At 43.5% G+C, this 17,084-nt stretch overlaps 1 protein-coding gene across 1 annotated transcript in view; it reads left to right on the forward strand.

Annotated features, from left to right (window-relative positions):
- Positions 1-2,979: 2,979 nt before the first annotated feature.
- The window catches only part of cpxm2 (carboxypeptidase X (M14 family), member 2), a 53,028-nt gene continuing 38,923 nt past the window's right edge, over positions 2,980-17,084 (forward strand). The window contains 2 exon segments of the mRNA XM_010868891.3: positions 2,980-3,549; positions 8,591-8,692. Coding sequence (XP_010867193.2) covers positions 3,126-3,549; positions 8,591-8,692 — 526 coding nt within the window. The 5' untranslated portion in view covers positions 2,980-3,125.

The following is a 17,084-nucleotide window of genomic DNA, read 5'->3' on the forward strand; positions in this document are numbered from 1 at the left end:
TTTTGGTGAGCTAGGATATCTGGGTAATGTCTCTGTACTAGCCAATAACATTGTTTATTGTGATCTCTGTGGTTGCAGCCATGGTGAAGCTTAGTGCTGACAGACCAGGGCAGTGAAAAAGCAAAGGGCCTGCCGTGAGTGTGTATGTGTATGTGTGTGTCTGCGTTTGTGCGTGTGTTGAGTGTGTGATGTGCTTGCGCCTGAATTTGTGAGTCAGGCTCAAACTCTACTACTGCACTGAAGTGATGAGATGTTAGTGACATACAGACACACACACAAATACACATAGACACAGGAACACACGTACACACAAATCACACATGCAGGAACCCACATATCCAAGCATGCCAGCAAAAGCTGTCTCACCAATTATTGTAGGATACATTTAGCCAGATAGCAACTCTGGAGAAGCAAAGTCAAGGCTTCTACTTAGTGGGCAGTCTGGTGTTACAAAACATTTCAGGGTTATGTAATATTACAGTAAAAATGTAACAGCTTATCACAGGCTTGCAGAGTTGTTCATTCTTTCCCGGCTTTAAAATGTCATTCGTGTCTCTGGAAAGCCACATGATGTACAGTGGGGCAGAAAAGTATTTAGTCAGCCACCAATTGTGCAAGTTCTCCCACTTACAAAGATGAGAAAGGCCTGTAATTTTCGTCATAGGTACACTTCAACTATGAGAGACAAAATGTGGGAAAATCACATTGATCCAGAAAATCACCTTGTAGGATTTTTAATGAATTTATTGGTAAATTATTCCCAAAAATGTCGGAATGATGCGGACATTGTCTCAGATGGATTGGATGAATGGTGATGTGAAAACAGTTCCAGGTTGCTGAAAGAAGCTCATTAAAGATTCATTCAAGGATTTTTGGCCACTTGCTGTAAAAGTGGTGCTTACAAGCCAAAGCAATCTCATGGAAAACCCATGTCCTGGATGTTCAGAATAAAAACTGTTTTCCAACCTGGAATTTCATGGCTTTCTGAGGTATTACATTGACTTTGCTTGGAGATTCTTAAAGATATATATACGTTACAAATTCAGCCAAAAATTAGACGTATAAAATGTTGTCCTGTATTGAATCTTTAATAAATGTCCATGTAGCAATAACACTAATGTCATTTGAGATTTTGTGGTTTTGTATCAGGTTTCTAAAACAATAAAAGTGACTAAAAGTGGGATTCTTATTGTATCATATGCTTAGTATGAAATCCCAATAAAACCCAACTGATTATTATATCAATACTTATTGCTAAACGTGGTCTGTTTTAGTGAACAAGAAGCCAACACTTCTCTATTTATTTCTCACTATCTCTCTCCCTTCCACCTTCTGTCTTCTTTCTCTCCAGTGTGCTTTCACTCTCTCTCTTCCTCTTCCTCCCCTCTCACCCCCCTCATCTGAAAGCTGTTCTGGTCTGGATGACAAATCATGAGGAAAAAGAGAATTATGGCTCCCCCTGCTCCTCTCAGCAGTGAAAAGAAAAGTTTGCTTGGCTTACAGATGTACTGTACAAACACACAATTGTTGTTTTTACTATCAAAGTGAGGACCAGTACATTTAAAAAAAAAAATGCTATTAGCCGTAAACATAATCACTAACCTAACCTTGACCTCAATAACCTAATAAAATATCTAAACATAATCTAACCCCAACTCCTAAACTTAACCTTCAGTCCCCAAACGTATCCCTAATCCTAAAACTAATCCTAACCATAAACTGAACACTAAATTATATGAAGCTTTTTGTGAAAGTTAGGACCGGACAAATACACATGGTTTTCCCTTGTTTTACTACTGGACCCCACTAAGTTAGTAAAAGAAGAACACAAACACACCAACTCAGACACCCATGGCCCTACCACAGACTAGACAGAGTGAGAGGGGTTAATGATTAAAGCAGAGAGTCTCTAAAGTCAAATCGCAGTGCTGAAATTCTGCCCATCTCACTATAATACTCTATCCCAGGGATTGAAACTTCACAGGTGAAAAACATTTCTGAGAAAAGTTGCATCATCTGGTGGTAAGAGGGGAAATTGAAATAGGTTGATGACTACATTTAATAAAAACTGAATATTGCAGTTTACAGTGTGCAGGGACTATGCTGAGCCTGATCTGAACTGTTGATCTAACTGCTTTCTGTGATCTTGTTAACTGTTTCCAACTGTTCTCAACTGTCTTCTGCCACTCCCTCTTCGTCAAGACCATGAAGTGGGGAAAGGTGTGTCAAATTGACATCATCACTTCTGTTGTGTCTGTGTTGATGTTAAATACTTCCTGTTTTGTAAAGCGATTAACATGCTTAAAATAATCTGCTGTTATACAGAATAAAACAATTATTGTTGTGTGTTATCAGAGTGGGAAGACAATCACTAGATTATTTGTAAAACCCCAAACATGAGAGCTACTGCAACACAATATAAAACACAGCATATGGAAGCATTTAGTCCAGAATACAAGAGGTCATTGTTTGTTTTTGCCTTTGACACTTATCACAGGAATTTGTCTTCCTACAGAAGCGATTGCCACAAACAAACCATCTGAAAGAAAGCATGACATTTCATTGCATTATACCAAAAAATAAGAAAAATGTCAAATATGATGTTCACAGAAGTACATTTTGAAAATCTACTTTGCAATTAACAAATTGTATTCTTTCAGGAGAGATTAAAATCCAAATGAATTGGATAAAATATGAATGTTATGAACACTGTAAACTAATTGTTTTATATACAGTACGAGGTTATTACAAATAGGAACTGAAGGGAATGGACTTGTGAAGGGTAAGGCCTGACACGTCAAGTTAATCTCTGGCTAAGATCTTTCTTTTACCCAAAGGGTTAAAGACAAAAGTCCTTCTATTCCATCAAAGGATTTGGAGAGCTTGAGACACCTGCCAACTTCTAGAAAAAGAAAATCCCGCTCTCCCCCCTCTTTCCCTCTCTTTCTCTCTCTCGCTCTCTCCTTCCCTCCCATTCTTCCACGGCAGTGAGTCTCCCATGGACCTCCTGGCTCCGCTGCTGTCTTCAATAACTTGTAGTGCTCCGGGAACTTTGTGATCTTTCCCGTCGGAGCCTCCATCTGTTCGGGAGTTGCAGAGAGCGAGGCGAGGCGGAGCAGCGGTTGATGGGACGCAGAAGGAGCCCTGGAGCCCCCAGAACCAGCTCCAGCCAGTACCGGGAGGACCACCAGTCGGCGAAGATACATCCCCGAGGACAGGCCACCATGTCGGGCCAGCGTCTCAGCCGCCTCTCCGTCCTCACACTCCCTCTAATGGGGCTGGTCTTAGTGCTCCTTGACCTGGATGTGAGCCGTGGTTTTGCAGCTCCCGCTGAAGACGAGGATTACTACATGCAGGAGCTTCTCACCAGAGACCGGTACCATGACGTCCCAGGACCCGACGAAGACATAATACCACCGGCGCCCTTCTTTGAAGGGGCACGTGAGACGGACGTTAACAAGCGCCCCACCGGCCACAAGGCAACCAAGAGGGAGCACAGTGGCAAGGCAGACAGTGATAGAGAATCAGACAAGACCACGGCAACTGAAGGTACACACACACACACGTCTTAACACACAGACGCACACGGGTGCACAATACTGATTTCTTTGTTGTTGCCCTTACACTAACATATCTAATTGCACGAATACATGCCCCCAGACACAGAGTGAGCGATGTTTCGTTTTTTTAAACGTCAATCCCGGGTACTCCTGTGTACGACGAGAAGACCGACGGCCCTCCGGGACGTCCCACTCTAAAGAAGGGTTGCGTTTCATTGGTGGATACAGCCGTCCAAAAACCACGTATCAGCATGTTAACAGTGCTTTTAAAACGCTCCTACCGTAACCGTCTGTGTAGGTGCGTATGGGGTATATTAATTCATCTGTTGCCAGCAGGATCGTCCTGCTCAACAGCTGAAGTGGATTTGTGGCGTATTGGGGTTTTTTAAAAGGCTTCTGAAGTTTGTAATTTCCTTTTTAAGACGTCAAACTGAATTTGCCCTGAGGAAAAACATATTGACCACTACACATTTGTTTTGATTAATTGTAATCCACATAACAATCAAACATCAAACAACAGCTTTTTGAAACGGCAAGCCCAGAATTAATAGGAGGTTTCAGGTTTACAGCCTGTATAGGCCTAATAACTGCTTGATAAAGGGGAAATCTGAAGTTGTCTTAGCTATTTTAGGTCTTCCGATTTAACTAAAGATACACATTAATCTTTGAGTAAAAGACTGTGCCTTATAAGCTGAGCTGAACTGTCTACCCCTTTAGAGCACTATGGGCCAATTTCAACTATAAAATGGCATCTTGGTTGTCGCCACGTTCCCATGCTAGATCCTCAGAACACAGTAAAATCACCTTCATAACTGACCTCAATTGCAAACAACATTGTTCACGCTTCTTTACAACCAGTTTATGATAGCATATAGCATGGGTATGATATTATGTCACTTTTTACTTCTTTAATTGCATCAGAACCTTTTTTATAAAAGCAATAAAAGCAATCTCTGGGGTTTGTGATATAATATCAATATACCACGGCTAACCACTGTGTCTAGGTACTCTGTGATGTGTCATGCTTAAGAAAATCTCTTAGCCATGGTATATTGAACATATTCATACACCCTTGTGCCTTTATGGCCTAGCTAGTCGATATTTGTACACAGTTTGAGCCCAATACATTTCCAAAGTTTCCGAAGCTTCAGCTAGTGCAATGTATACTCTGAGGTGGGAGTGGAGAATCTAGACCAGCTGCATGGGATCATAATCACTTGATATGGTAACAATGAGAAATCAACTAATTTGGAGTGTTATTCTCCAGGGTTTCCACTGCAAGTTTAGGCTGTAGGTCCAGCAATTTCTGCCCACAGGTTACAACCTCGCCAGCATGTCTCTTTTCAGTGTTTGTAAACAAAAGTAAACAATGTAAATGAAGATTATGTAGCCTCAAATCATGGTCATGACCATCATTTTAAATCCCGGGTGGTTGGTTCTTGCGTCCATAATTCTGTGAATCGTCAGAGCGGTTCCATTTCCCCAACTTCAACGTGCAGCTTTTCGCAGAAACAGGATGGGGGGGGGCCCTGAAATCATGTGCTGTTTTCTATTGCCTCGTACGCACTTTCACGCAATGTTATTTGTCGCACTTCAGTGTCAAGCATAAACATCGCAACTCCCCTGTTGATCATCTGATGTTGCTCTTCTGAGAAAAAGCACACATGGTGGTAATGTAAAACAGACAGCGCTTCCCAAACACTGCATTATCCCTCAGTGCATTACCTGAGGGATAATGTACTGACCTCGCTGAACAGTCAGTCGGATGTGAGCGGTCCCACAGCCTGTTTGGGGGGGGGGGGTATTCCTACCGCGGGGGAGGACATCACAGGGAATCGGCTTACACACGAGACACACACGAGACACACACGAGACACACACGTGACGTTTATTAAATCAGGGTCTCTCGCAGTCCCTTTTGTTTACCACGGCTGAAGTCCATCTCCGGCGAGCTTGGTGGGCATCACGGAGCGTGCTCAGCAGCAGTTCGATGGTTAGTTCAACCGTTGTGGGCATGTGTAAACCTGGCCGCGCGATTGGATAAGAACAAGCTTAGGCCTATTGGAATGTGGTATAACAGTCCGGAGAGTGGCGTGGCATGCTATTGGCTGGTAATTGGGAGCAGCTGTGGCTACATTGACTCAATGCTCCAGGCATCCTTACATGTGCCTCAACTGGGGTAGACTGAGGATGGGGTGTAGGACTAGGGTCTAGGACTAGGGTATAGTGCTGGGGTAGCCTGGGGCTTGGGTATACAGTATAACTAGGTTATACACCTGGGGTTTAGGATTCAAGTATAGAGCTGGGGAATAATACTGGGGTGTAGAGCAGGGGGATAGGAGCTGGGCTATAGAGCTTAAGTACAGTATAGGGCTTGGGTATGTAACTTTGGTATAGGACTGGGGTATAGGGCAGAATCAAACCTTGTGTTACTCCTTTAAATATGATTTATGTCATTCTGATTGTACTCCATAGTTCGTAATAGCCTGGGTTCTGCCCTGATCTACAGCATAAAACACTGCAATATGTTTATGTCAAAAGTACAAAAAGGACAGCTTACTCAACAAGACTGATTGATCAACAGTGTCAAAATGTTTTGACAAATGAACCAATATGGCAGCAAAACTAATTTTGCAGGTATGGCAACAAGGACATTATTTTCAGCTGATGTTTTCATAATTTATTTATATTCATAATACAATTCTCAGATAACAAAGCATGTTGCACAGTTGCGCATTCGATTAGAGAACCGTTTCTAGGCCAGGAAGCCTTGACGGGAATATAGTTACCAAGATAATTTCTATCCTAGGTAACTGGTATTACGGTGTTAGGGTCTGTGGTTTGGGGCTGGTGTTAGGGTCTGGGGTGTGGGGTGTGGGGCTGGTGTTAGGGTCTGGGGCAGGTGTTAGGGTCTGGGGTTTGGGGCTGGTGTTAGGGTCTGGGGTGTGGGGTGTGGGGCTGGTGTTAGGGTCTGGGGTTTGGGGCTGGTGTTAGGGTCTGGGGTTTGGGGCTGGTGTTAGGGTCTGGGGTGTGGGGCTGGTGTTAGGGGCTGGGGTTTGGGGCTGGTGTTAGGTTCTGGGGTGTGGGGCTGGTGTTAGGGTCTGGGGTTTGGGGCTGGTGTTAGGGTCTGGGTTTTGGGGCTGGTGTTAGGTTCTGGGGTGTGGGGCTGATGTTAGGGTCTGGGGTTTGGGGCTGGTGTTAGGGTCTGGGGTTTGGGGCTGGTGTTAGGTTCTGGGGTGTGGGGCTGATGTTAGGGTCTGGGGTTTGGGGCTGGTGTTAGGGTCTGGGGTCTGGGGCTGGTGTTAGGGGCTGGGGTGTGGGGCTGGTGTTAGGGTCTGGGGCTGGTGTTAGGGTCTGGTGTTAGGGTCTGGGGTGTGGGGCTGGTGTTAGGGTCTGGGGTCTGGGGCTGGTGTTAGGGGCTGGGGTGTGGGGCTGGGGTGTGGGGCTGGTGTTAGGGTCTGGGGCTGGTGTTAGGGTCTGGTGTTAGGGTCTGGGGTGTGGGGCTGGTGTTAGGGTCTGGGGCTGGTTATAGGCTCTGGGGTGTGGGGCTGGTGTTAGAGTCTGGGGTGTGGGGCTGGTGTTAGGGTCTGGGGTTTGGGGCTGGTGTTAGGGTCTGGAGTGTGGGGCTGGTGTTAGTGTCTGGGGTTTGGGGCTGATGTTAGGGTCTGGGGCTGGTGTTAGGGTCTGGGGTTTGGGGCTGGTGTTAGAGTCTGGGGTCTGGGGCTGGTGTTAGGGTCTGGGGCAGTTGTTAGGGTCTGGGGTGTGGGGCTGGTGTTAGGGTCTGGGGTGTGAGGTTTGGGGCTGGTGTTAGGGTCTGGGGTTTGGGGCTGGTGTTAGGTTCTGGGGTGTGGGGCTGGTGTTAGGGTCTGGGGTTTGGGGCTGGTGTTAGGGTCTGGGGTTTGGGGCTGGTGTTAGGTTCTGGGGTGTGGGGCTGGTGTTAGGGTCTGGGGTTTGGGGCTGGTGTTAGGGTCTGGGGTTTGGGGCTGGTGTTAGGTTCTGGGGTGTGGGGCTGGTGTTAGGGTCTGGGGTTTGGGGCTGATGTTAGGGTCTGGGGCTGGTATTAGGGTCTGGGGTGAATAACGACTGAATAAAACATATAATTTTAAAACAACCACAGTATAAAATATACTGTATTTCAGAGCTGTAATTTACTCAATTTCTAAATATGAATGTATGAATTACACAAAGAGCCTTGTGTTGAAGATACTGAACTAATTCGAAACTATTTCACAATCTGCATCTCCCTTGAAAGCACAATGTTTGAATCAATCAGCCAAATGATTTGCAGAGCAGGGGCATTGTTCGCATTGTTCTGATGTTAATTTATCACTGTTTATGTGAAACTGGGATTAGAATTTAAACACTCACGCACACACACACTCACACAGACACACACAGACACACACAGACACAATGGGTTAAGAGCTTTCAGATGTGAGACAGATTGTTATCACGTGGGGCCTATCTGTCCTGACCTGACATCCAATCACATAAAATAAACCTTCAGCACATCCAAGTCTACTTTGCTCTTTTTGGAATGCGTATGTTTTCATAACCTGAAAGTTTGGTTCTCTCAGAGCCGGATACTATAAGAACCGATTTCTCTCAGAGCTTTGTTCTCACAGAGCTTGGTTCTCCAAGAGCTTGGTTCTCCCAGAGCTTGGTTCTCCCAGAGCTTGGTTCTTCAGACCCATGTCCCTATCTCATCTAGAACATTTCCTAGCAACATTGCTTCTGCCACTGAAATGCTTGCTCTGCTAGATTCAAGGACTGGTATCTAGAAATCACTTTGTGAACTGCTGACAGAAAATAGTCTTTCTGAAATATTTGGGATTGACTGATTAATTGATTGATGTTTGGTTTTAACTTTAAGATAATACGTTGAATAAGTCCTACAGTTGTAAAATGTTACAGCATTGCTAAAAACTCCCCTCAGACTTTAGCTATGTCGATTTGTCTGTTGGCAAAAGGAAAGCTTTTGAGTTAGTAAATCCAGTTTGTGACCAATTTTTTTTAATATCTCTTTTCAGTGAAAATTGGAAACAGGAAAGTTGAAAAGAACAAAAAGGTAGTGTTGAAAACTCCCAACAGCATCAACCAGGGAGAGGCCCGATACCAGCCAGCCAAGGAGGGTGAGTTCAGATACTCTACACAAATATACACACTCACACACACACAGAATCTTCACAATCCAATGTGTCCAATTCAAGCAAACATACACATGCTCACCCACACACACACACTCACCTGACAGTCTGCATGTGTTTCTTTGTTTGTTTGTATCCCTGTTAGCTAGTGCCTTCTCAACATCTAGTCTTCCACAGGTCCGACACTTAATAAAAATACACAACAATCAAACAAAGATTTTCAATGTACATATAGTATATTCATTTACACAGAGTGAAAATGACCCAGAACCAGAGACAGAACCAGTCTCAGAACCAATCATTTGCGGTCCTGTGGAGCACTCTAATTCGTCATGGTGGTCTGATCTAACTCGTAATGACATTACAATGACATCACAATGACATCTGAAGAAGAACTGAATTGACCAGGGGTCGGTGAAACCCGCAACAAACCTGCTGTTCCAAGCGGTTTAGCGTCTTACGCAGGCAGATGGCCTGGCCCAACTTGTGCTCCTCTGCTTTCCAACACATGTCACCGCCCTCCATGACGACTTTCCAGCCATTGGAAGAACACAAAAGGTTCCATTCTGATTGTCTTGCTCCATTGGTGACATTGAAAGCTAAGGGTATGTCTAGAGCTCCGCTACTTACAGTAAGCAGGTCCAGGGGTGGCCAACATTCAGAGAAGGACCACATTATATTTTTCCATGAACTGATTTCTTCATTTGTTCTTTTTCAGTTCTGCATTGGACCCAATGTTGACTGTCAGAAAAGTTATTTTTGAGTCAGACATGGTAGTTATTTTGAGAACCAGATGCTGCTGAGTCTATTGATTAGGATGAGGTGATTTTCGGAATTTAAGGCTTTGGCCTGCTCAGTAAAAACAGATGCACAGTACTGCTTGCTGTCTAAGGCTGTTATAATGATGTTCAAGACCTTCAGCGCTGTTCATGCACACCCATGGCCTGAAGCCTTAAGGCACTACAGAAACAGTTTGGTGGGACTCAAAATGAAGAGTTATTTGTTTCTTTATTAGCATGTTAATTGGCCTGTAACAGTTTGGTCCACCTTTGTCGCCTCGTTTGAGGAATGACAGGTTTCCAGTCCGGGGGAATTTCAGAATTCAGTACTGAGAGTTTAATTGGACAGGTGATGGGGGGTTGTGTGATATGTGCGTAAAACGTAAAAAAAAGGGGGGCCAGATACTCAATGGCAGTAGAATTTTACCAGTCAATATTTTCTGAGCTCCTTCTGAACCTATCAAAACTGAACTGTGAGACAGGAGAACAGAGGCAGGGGGTTCTACGTGGAACGGGAGCAGCAGTGCAGATTTGAAGGCATGGACAGACAAAACAAAGAGGTCATTCAAGCTTTCAATAATTCTGTGTGTGTCAGACATAAGTGTTCTCAACTTTTTGTGCCCTGGGCAGCTAGGAGGAGATGTTTCTATTGGGACTCGACAGCATCTCGTGAACGTTTTTGGGCGTTGCAGCAACAGGCTGCAGGTTTTTCCAAACAGTGCACAGAGTACTAGATCCCAAAGAGTTGCCAATTAGAGGGCTTTCTGAAGGCTATAGCTCCGCGCCAGAGTCTGTGCTTGTTCCAGATTGGTGAACCAGGGGCTGTGGCGATTTATTGATCTAAGCGGAGCATGTTCATTAATGCCTTAGAGGAAAGCATTTTTAAAACAGGACCATTATTGGGACGTGCCCGTTTGTGTGCTGCCTCGTGTAGGAAGGCCTTCTCAGTAGAGTGCGCTAGCAAACGTTTACTGATAATGAGAGGAAGCCGTTTGACTGGGGTGCTGTTGAGAGCACAGGCGCTGATACAATGATCCCTATGGTCTTCACTGAAAACTGCAGAGTTATACTTGGCAGGCATTTTGAGGATGAAATCATTGAAAGCCCTCCTGTTCCTAATGTTAATTAGTTGCCCTGGGCAGAGGGCAACATCTTCAGTGGGGACTTCCATGTCTCACTGCCCTCCACCTTACTTTACTTGATCGGGCACCTGAGGAAGTCAGCCGAGGTCAATCAAGTGTCCTTATCTGAAGTACTGGTTGGATGTGCTGCGTGGAAAAAAGCTGAATGGCTCATTTTGGATGCCTAGAAATACATGCCAAGACTTGGTTGCCGGAGTTGCTGGACGTTGCTGCAGCAAGACAGGATCATCGGTAGAATTGGATATCACAGATTTGGGGCGGAGGAGGGGTGTGTGAACTCGAGGAAAATGCATTCATGGATTGTTTTTGAAGAAAAGACAGATGAAACAGCTTCAGCATTTCTGTGTACGTCAAAAATACTCACCAGAGATTAGCCCGTGTGTTGTTTTAAAATATGGACCGGATGTCTGTAGCCACGGCCCCTCTTAGATCGGACAAGTCGCCTAACACGTGTTGTTGAATTTACAAAGGCTTAGGACATTGTCATGCCCAAAACCTCAAACCCCAATGCCATTATTGATGCTCGTAATCTTTGATTGTGCAGCCGTCTCTCTCAAGCAATGCATGCTGGGCGTGTAGTGATTGAGCAGTGCGCGGTGCATGTGTGTTTGTATGTGTGTGTGTGTGTGTGTGTGTGTGTGTGTGAGCTTTGATTTATCCTGAGTGCCGTCACTCAAATGTATTGCATTCTGTTACATTGCTGTGATTTCCTCATTCCGAGAGAGGATTGGAATGACAGGCAGCAAGAGAGATGTCCTTCACATACATTTTCATTGCCTGCTTCAAGCACTGCCTGGTCAGGTGTGTGTTTGTGTGTGTGTGTGTGTGTGTGTGTGTGTTCTTTGTCTTCCGCGTGGTCATATTAACTGGATATGAGTTCTGGTGGACTTTTACTGCTACATTGTACACCATTCTCTGAAGTAGGTCTCTCCCTGCATTCCAACCAGAGTTTTGTAAACCAGATTAAGTCTGGTGTCCATGTGCCCTGCATACTCTCCCCTGAGGGGGAAAAAGGCTGTCATCTCTTTCCTAGCCCTTCTGTTAACCCCTCTGTTAACCTCAGCCCTCCTGTTAACCTCAGCCCTCCTGTTAACCTCAACCCTCCTGTGAACCCCCCCATTGAACTTAACCTTCCTGTGACCCTCCCATTAACCTCAAACCTCCCATTAACCTCAATCCTCCTGTTAACTTCAACCCACCTGTTAACCTCAACTCTCCCATTAACCTCAATCCTCCTGTTAACTTCAACCCACCTGTTAACCTCAACTCTCCCATTAACCTCAATCCTCCTGTTAACTTCAACCCACCTGTTAACCTCAACTCTCCCATTAACCTCAATCCTCCTGTTAACATCAACACTTCTTTTAACCTCAACCCTTCTGTTAACCTCAACCATCCTGTTTAACCTCAACCCTTCTTTTAACCTCAACCATCCTGTTTAACCTCAACCCTTCTTTTAACCCCCCCCATTGAACTTAACCTTCCTGTGACCCTCCCATTAACCTCAACCCTCCCATTAACCTCAATCCTCCTGTTAACCTCAACCCACCTGTTAACCTCAACCCACCTGTTAACCTCAAACCTCCTGTTAACCTCAACCATCCTGTTTAACCTCAACCCTTCTTTTAACCTCAACCATCCTGTTTAACCTCAACCCTTCTTTTAACCTCAACCTTCCTGTTTAACCTCAACCCTTCTTTTAACCTCAACCATCCTGTTTAACCTCAATCATATTGTTTAACCTCAACCCTTCTGTTAACCTCAAGCCTCCTTGACTTTTATGATGAGGCCACTGTTCTGAGCCAAACCAATGTTTTGAATTATATGTGTTTCTGGGTAGTTTGGGCACAGCTTGGACAGGTTAAATTTACTTCATCCGCTCAGTCTGGGCACAGCTTAGAGAAGTTACATTGACTTATTCCACACAAGTTTCCAGAGCAACACAGATGTCAAAGATGTTGTTGCCATCCAACTCTTATTTAATAACAGTTGTCAGGCTTGAGGCTGGGTCACATACAGTTTGCTGTTAAAACGTACTATATATGTTTTTTAAAAAGTTACTATGTTATGTGTGATAAAATCAAGAAACACCTATATTCTGAATCACAGCTATTCACAGAGCATCCTATTAACTTGAGCGTGTTAACTTGATAAGGTATTGTTGTTTTTACCTTGATAGAAAATTGTGAAACAGGAAGTCCCCATCAGGAGGTTATGCTAATCGCTCAACATGTCAGCAGCATTTTGTTAGTATTGTACAATATTCAGCACTTGTGACAGAGAGACACTGACTTTAAAGTTTTTTGTTCAGCAGTGATATGCCATCTCTATGCACTAGGATGTCCCTGTAAATGAAAAGCAAAACGCGAGAGCATTGTATTTGGGATGAATCCATACCTTATCTAGATTGCGCTGGTTGAGGAGACCAACTACACGTAATCGTCCATGATTACAAGCTGATTTGGACAAAAACCAAGTTGTTTGCTGAGATCTGTATTTAGGTATTTTGCTCATAATTTACCAGGATTCATCAGCACTGTTGACGTCCCAAATGAAAGCCTCCTCCCTACATGGTGTACTACATTAGACCAGGGCCTGAGGCAGTTAAGTTCATAATGATTAATGCAAACTCAACAGAACAGCAGGTGTGTGCTTTCTATCTCTCTCTCTCTCTTTCTGTCTCTCGATCACATGCAATGCTTCTTCTCTTAACCTGATAACTGTCCATTAAACCCCAATTACAAACCTGTGCCCTATTCAGTTCTTTTTATCAATGTGCTTATTTTTCACCACAGACCCGTGAGACTCTGGTCAGATCTTTGGACTGTGTGAGACACCTGGTGCCATTCAGGATGCACCATCTTTGCTTCTGTATGGCTGGTCATTTGCCCTGTTGACCTTTCTCGTTAGGCCCGCCCGGGAGGGCTTACTTATGTGTTCTGCTGGTTCTGGGCCCACTGAGCAAATGCTGGATGCTTGTGTACTTTTGGGTTTCTGCGCTAAATGGTACGACGCGCTTGCTTCCCAAATGCCATGCTGTTCCCTATATAGTACACTACTTTGAACAGATGTCATGTAGGGATCAAAAAGTTCTATAGAGTAGGGGGGCATTTTTTTTCACAGACTTATCTGTTCCACAAATAGTGTTAAAATAAAATAAAATGTATATTTATACATCAGGAAGCATAACATATATGACATTTTGTTCAAGTCAGGTTTGTAAGAGGGGTGCTTCTTAAATAACACAGTGCAATTTTAATGTGTGTGTGTATTAGTTGGGTATTGTAGGCTTGCATTACCTATCAAACTGTGTAAGATCTACTACTTATAGAACAGCAATTGGACTACTGAGGTTCTATAGTTATAAAAGTCTTAGTTTTCAACAAATTCCATGGGGTCAAAATGCGAAAAATGCTCAAGAGCTTTATTAATCATGTCAGCATCAGTATGTTATTTTTGGGTCTCATAAAATGAATTGCGCCTTAATTTCACAAGTGTTTGTTCGTTTGAAGAGTAAAACCATATAATATCCACATTCCGATCAACATCTATGGCTAATTTAAAATCAAATACAGACGGATTTGAACTCTAAGTCTCGCCTGATCCTGATAAACATTTTGATACGTGACACATTTCCACACGCGTGCCATTGGGCTGGCTGTCTCAGGAAGACGTAGTCTAGAGTTCACAGACACAGTTCGTCTGTCTGCCTGTCCGCATGTGCCCTGTGTTCATACGAGGACAGCTTCAGTCGTGAGACTGCGGTTTAATGGAAACCATGTGCGGGACACGCAGCACGTGCACGGGGAGAAACGTGCGCAGGCTGGCCAGAAATTGTTGCTTTGAAATCACAGAGTGGCGATTTAGTTCGGAGGGCTCTCCCCCTCCGCAACAACACGACACGTTGTGCAGTCCAGAGTGCTAATGAACCATTCTCGGCCGTTGATCAGAGCGCTGTGATGGCTGCAATCTGGGCCGTAGCCAGTGCAGAGGAAGGTGGATATGATTCAGAACTGAGTCATCTCTGAGGGGGCCCAGGTATTTACCATTTCAGGAGGCCCAGGGGGCCACGGCTCTGGGGGCAATGGAAGCTTTTTCTCAGGAGGCGGCGTTGGTTTTTATAGGGAATTGCTTATTTCTCCTTCTTTCACGGGTTGACATCTGTTACTTGTCCAGCCAACTTTGCCCGTAAAAAGCGAAGTCATTCATGACGGTCCGTAATATTGTCAGCAACGCCATCTCTATTAACCAAATGAAAAGATTAGGGCGAAGTCAAACATACTGGCATCACTTAGTCTGAAATCGTATATACACAATCTATAGATCCGGAAAGAATAAAGAGACCACTGCACCTTTTTCTTTCCTTTCCAAAATAGTTGAAAAGGAAAGTTTTGAGTGAGGAACAGAAGCATTCAATTTGCAGTGGTCTCTTAATTTTAACCCTTCTGTTCCTCACTCAAAACCTTCCTTTTTGACTTTTTTGGAAAGGAAAGAAAAATGTGAAGTGGTCTCTTAATTAAATGCAAACACTGATGCAACGGCTGTTTGTTTATGTTTTAGCTAGCTAGTATCTTGTTATTTTGAGCCTGTCATTAAGTTTCTCCTCTGGGAAGAAAGGCACTTTGCACCAGCCTTCTACACACATAAACTGAGGTCTGCCTGGGCGATTCCAAGCAGAGCACTATCTGTTGAAGATGAGATGATGCGTGTCAATCCCTCCTGGAGGAATGGCATCGTCGACAGCTCTGATGTGAGGCGTCGGGTGGATGATAGGGACTTGTGTACACCATCGGACGACATTATCCCATGTCAGCCCATTGATGCGTTATGGCTGAAACTGGGGCGGCAACATAGGGCTTGTGTCACTTTCACACGCACCTTGTATACATGCAGGAGCGTAAACGCACAAATACACACACACACACACACACACACAGATGTCTTTTGGCTAGGCCTGCCGGCATTAGAGCCTTGTGTCTGACTGCATGATGATAATCTATTGAGAACAGGACGCCCACATCTTCACTAGACACGGCCGTCCGACCACATTCTGCTTGGTACTGATGTCACATCCTCATTTGATCCAGAGGTGGAAAACAGAAATAGGAATTCGGAATTGTCATATAGATTATAATGAGTGGTCAATATTGTGAGACAATTTTATCAGGGTAAACCAATAACTCTGAACTTTGGGAGCCTATTTATTAAGTAGACTTCAATGTTATATTTTCTTAATATTATATAGCCTACTGTATCTACTGTATATGTTTTGATAAATTGAAGCATCAGTAATGACAGTAACTAATGAAATGACAGTAAGTAGTGAAAGTATAGTTTTAACCGTGTCTTCTTTAAATATAGTTTTTTTTAATAAGATTAATGTCCATCTTCCACCAAGGTCACACATTTTGACCTTTATTTAGAGACCATTGTTTAATTTTAACATACAGTAGATTTTTCTTATAAGTAATACAAATCTTGTTTTATTGTATTACAAAGAAATCTGTTAATGTCAATGAAAAATAAGACACCAATATACTTTGATTAGAAACATTTCCAAGTGTACTGCTACCTGTGAGAGACCAGTGGCAGTGAATACATCTGTTAATCTATACGTCTCTGAAAGCTTTGCACATCTTGACTGTGATTTCATGATTCGCCCACAACGCATTCAGACTCCATCATGTCCCGCCACTGATTTCAAAACAGATTTACGTAAAACTGTAACGGGCCAACCCTGAAACATTCAAAGAATTGTTGGTAAGCGACTCCAGTGTGGATATGGTCTTATGTTTTTATTTATGGCATTGCTGAAAAGAGAACTCCTCTCAGTTTCTGGTGTATGATCAACTGATCTACCTTTTTGTCTAATATTTGCCTTGTCCTTATCTACATCTCACGTTTGGCCTGGCAGTTTGAGCATCTGACCTGTGACAGAAATCTTGTTAGATTGAATCCCTGATTTGTCAAGGTGAAAGTCTTTCCCTGTTTCTTTTTTACATTGTACTATAATGTTAATGGGTTGTTCACAGTAAATTTACTCAATAAAATAAATAAAATAATGTTAATAATGAAAATGAAAAAAATAATGTCTTTTTGACTTAGGCATCAGATATTTTTGCAGATTCAATCACATTTAATTTGCCAAAACTAATTGCATTCGTTTTTTCCTATGTTCAGAACTTGGAACAACATTTATAAAGCAACTATTTCCCCTTGCAATGCAAATACTTCAATAGTTTAGCAATGAAAACAACACAATATTATGGTGGTTAAAAGTCAGAAATAAGACTAACCACCTTACAATAAAACAAAGAAAAGCACATTAAAGAACCAAGAAAAGAACCCAATGGCTACTAGCTTCACACTTTCTCTGCAGAGATGGGAGAATCTGCCTGAAGGACTCCTGAGTAAAATCATATGACATGCCGCCTAAAGCACTCTGTGAGCTAGGAA

This window comes from Esox lucius, chromosome 6, assembly GCF_011004845.1.
Source record: "Esox lucius isolate fEsoLuc1 chromosome 6, fEsoLuc1.pri, whole genome shotgun sequence".
NCBI lineage: Eukaryota > Metazoa > Chordata > Actinopteri > Esociformes > Esocidae > Esox > Esox lucius.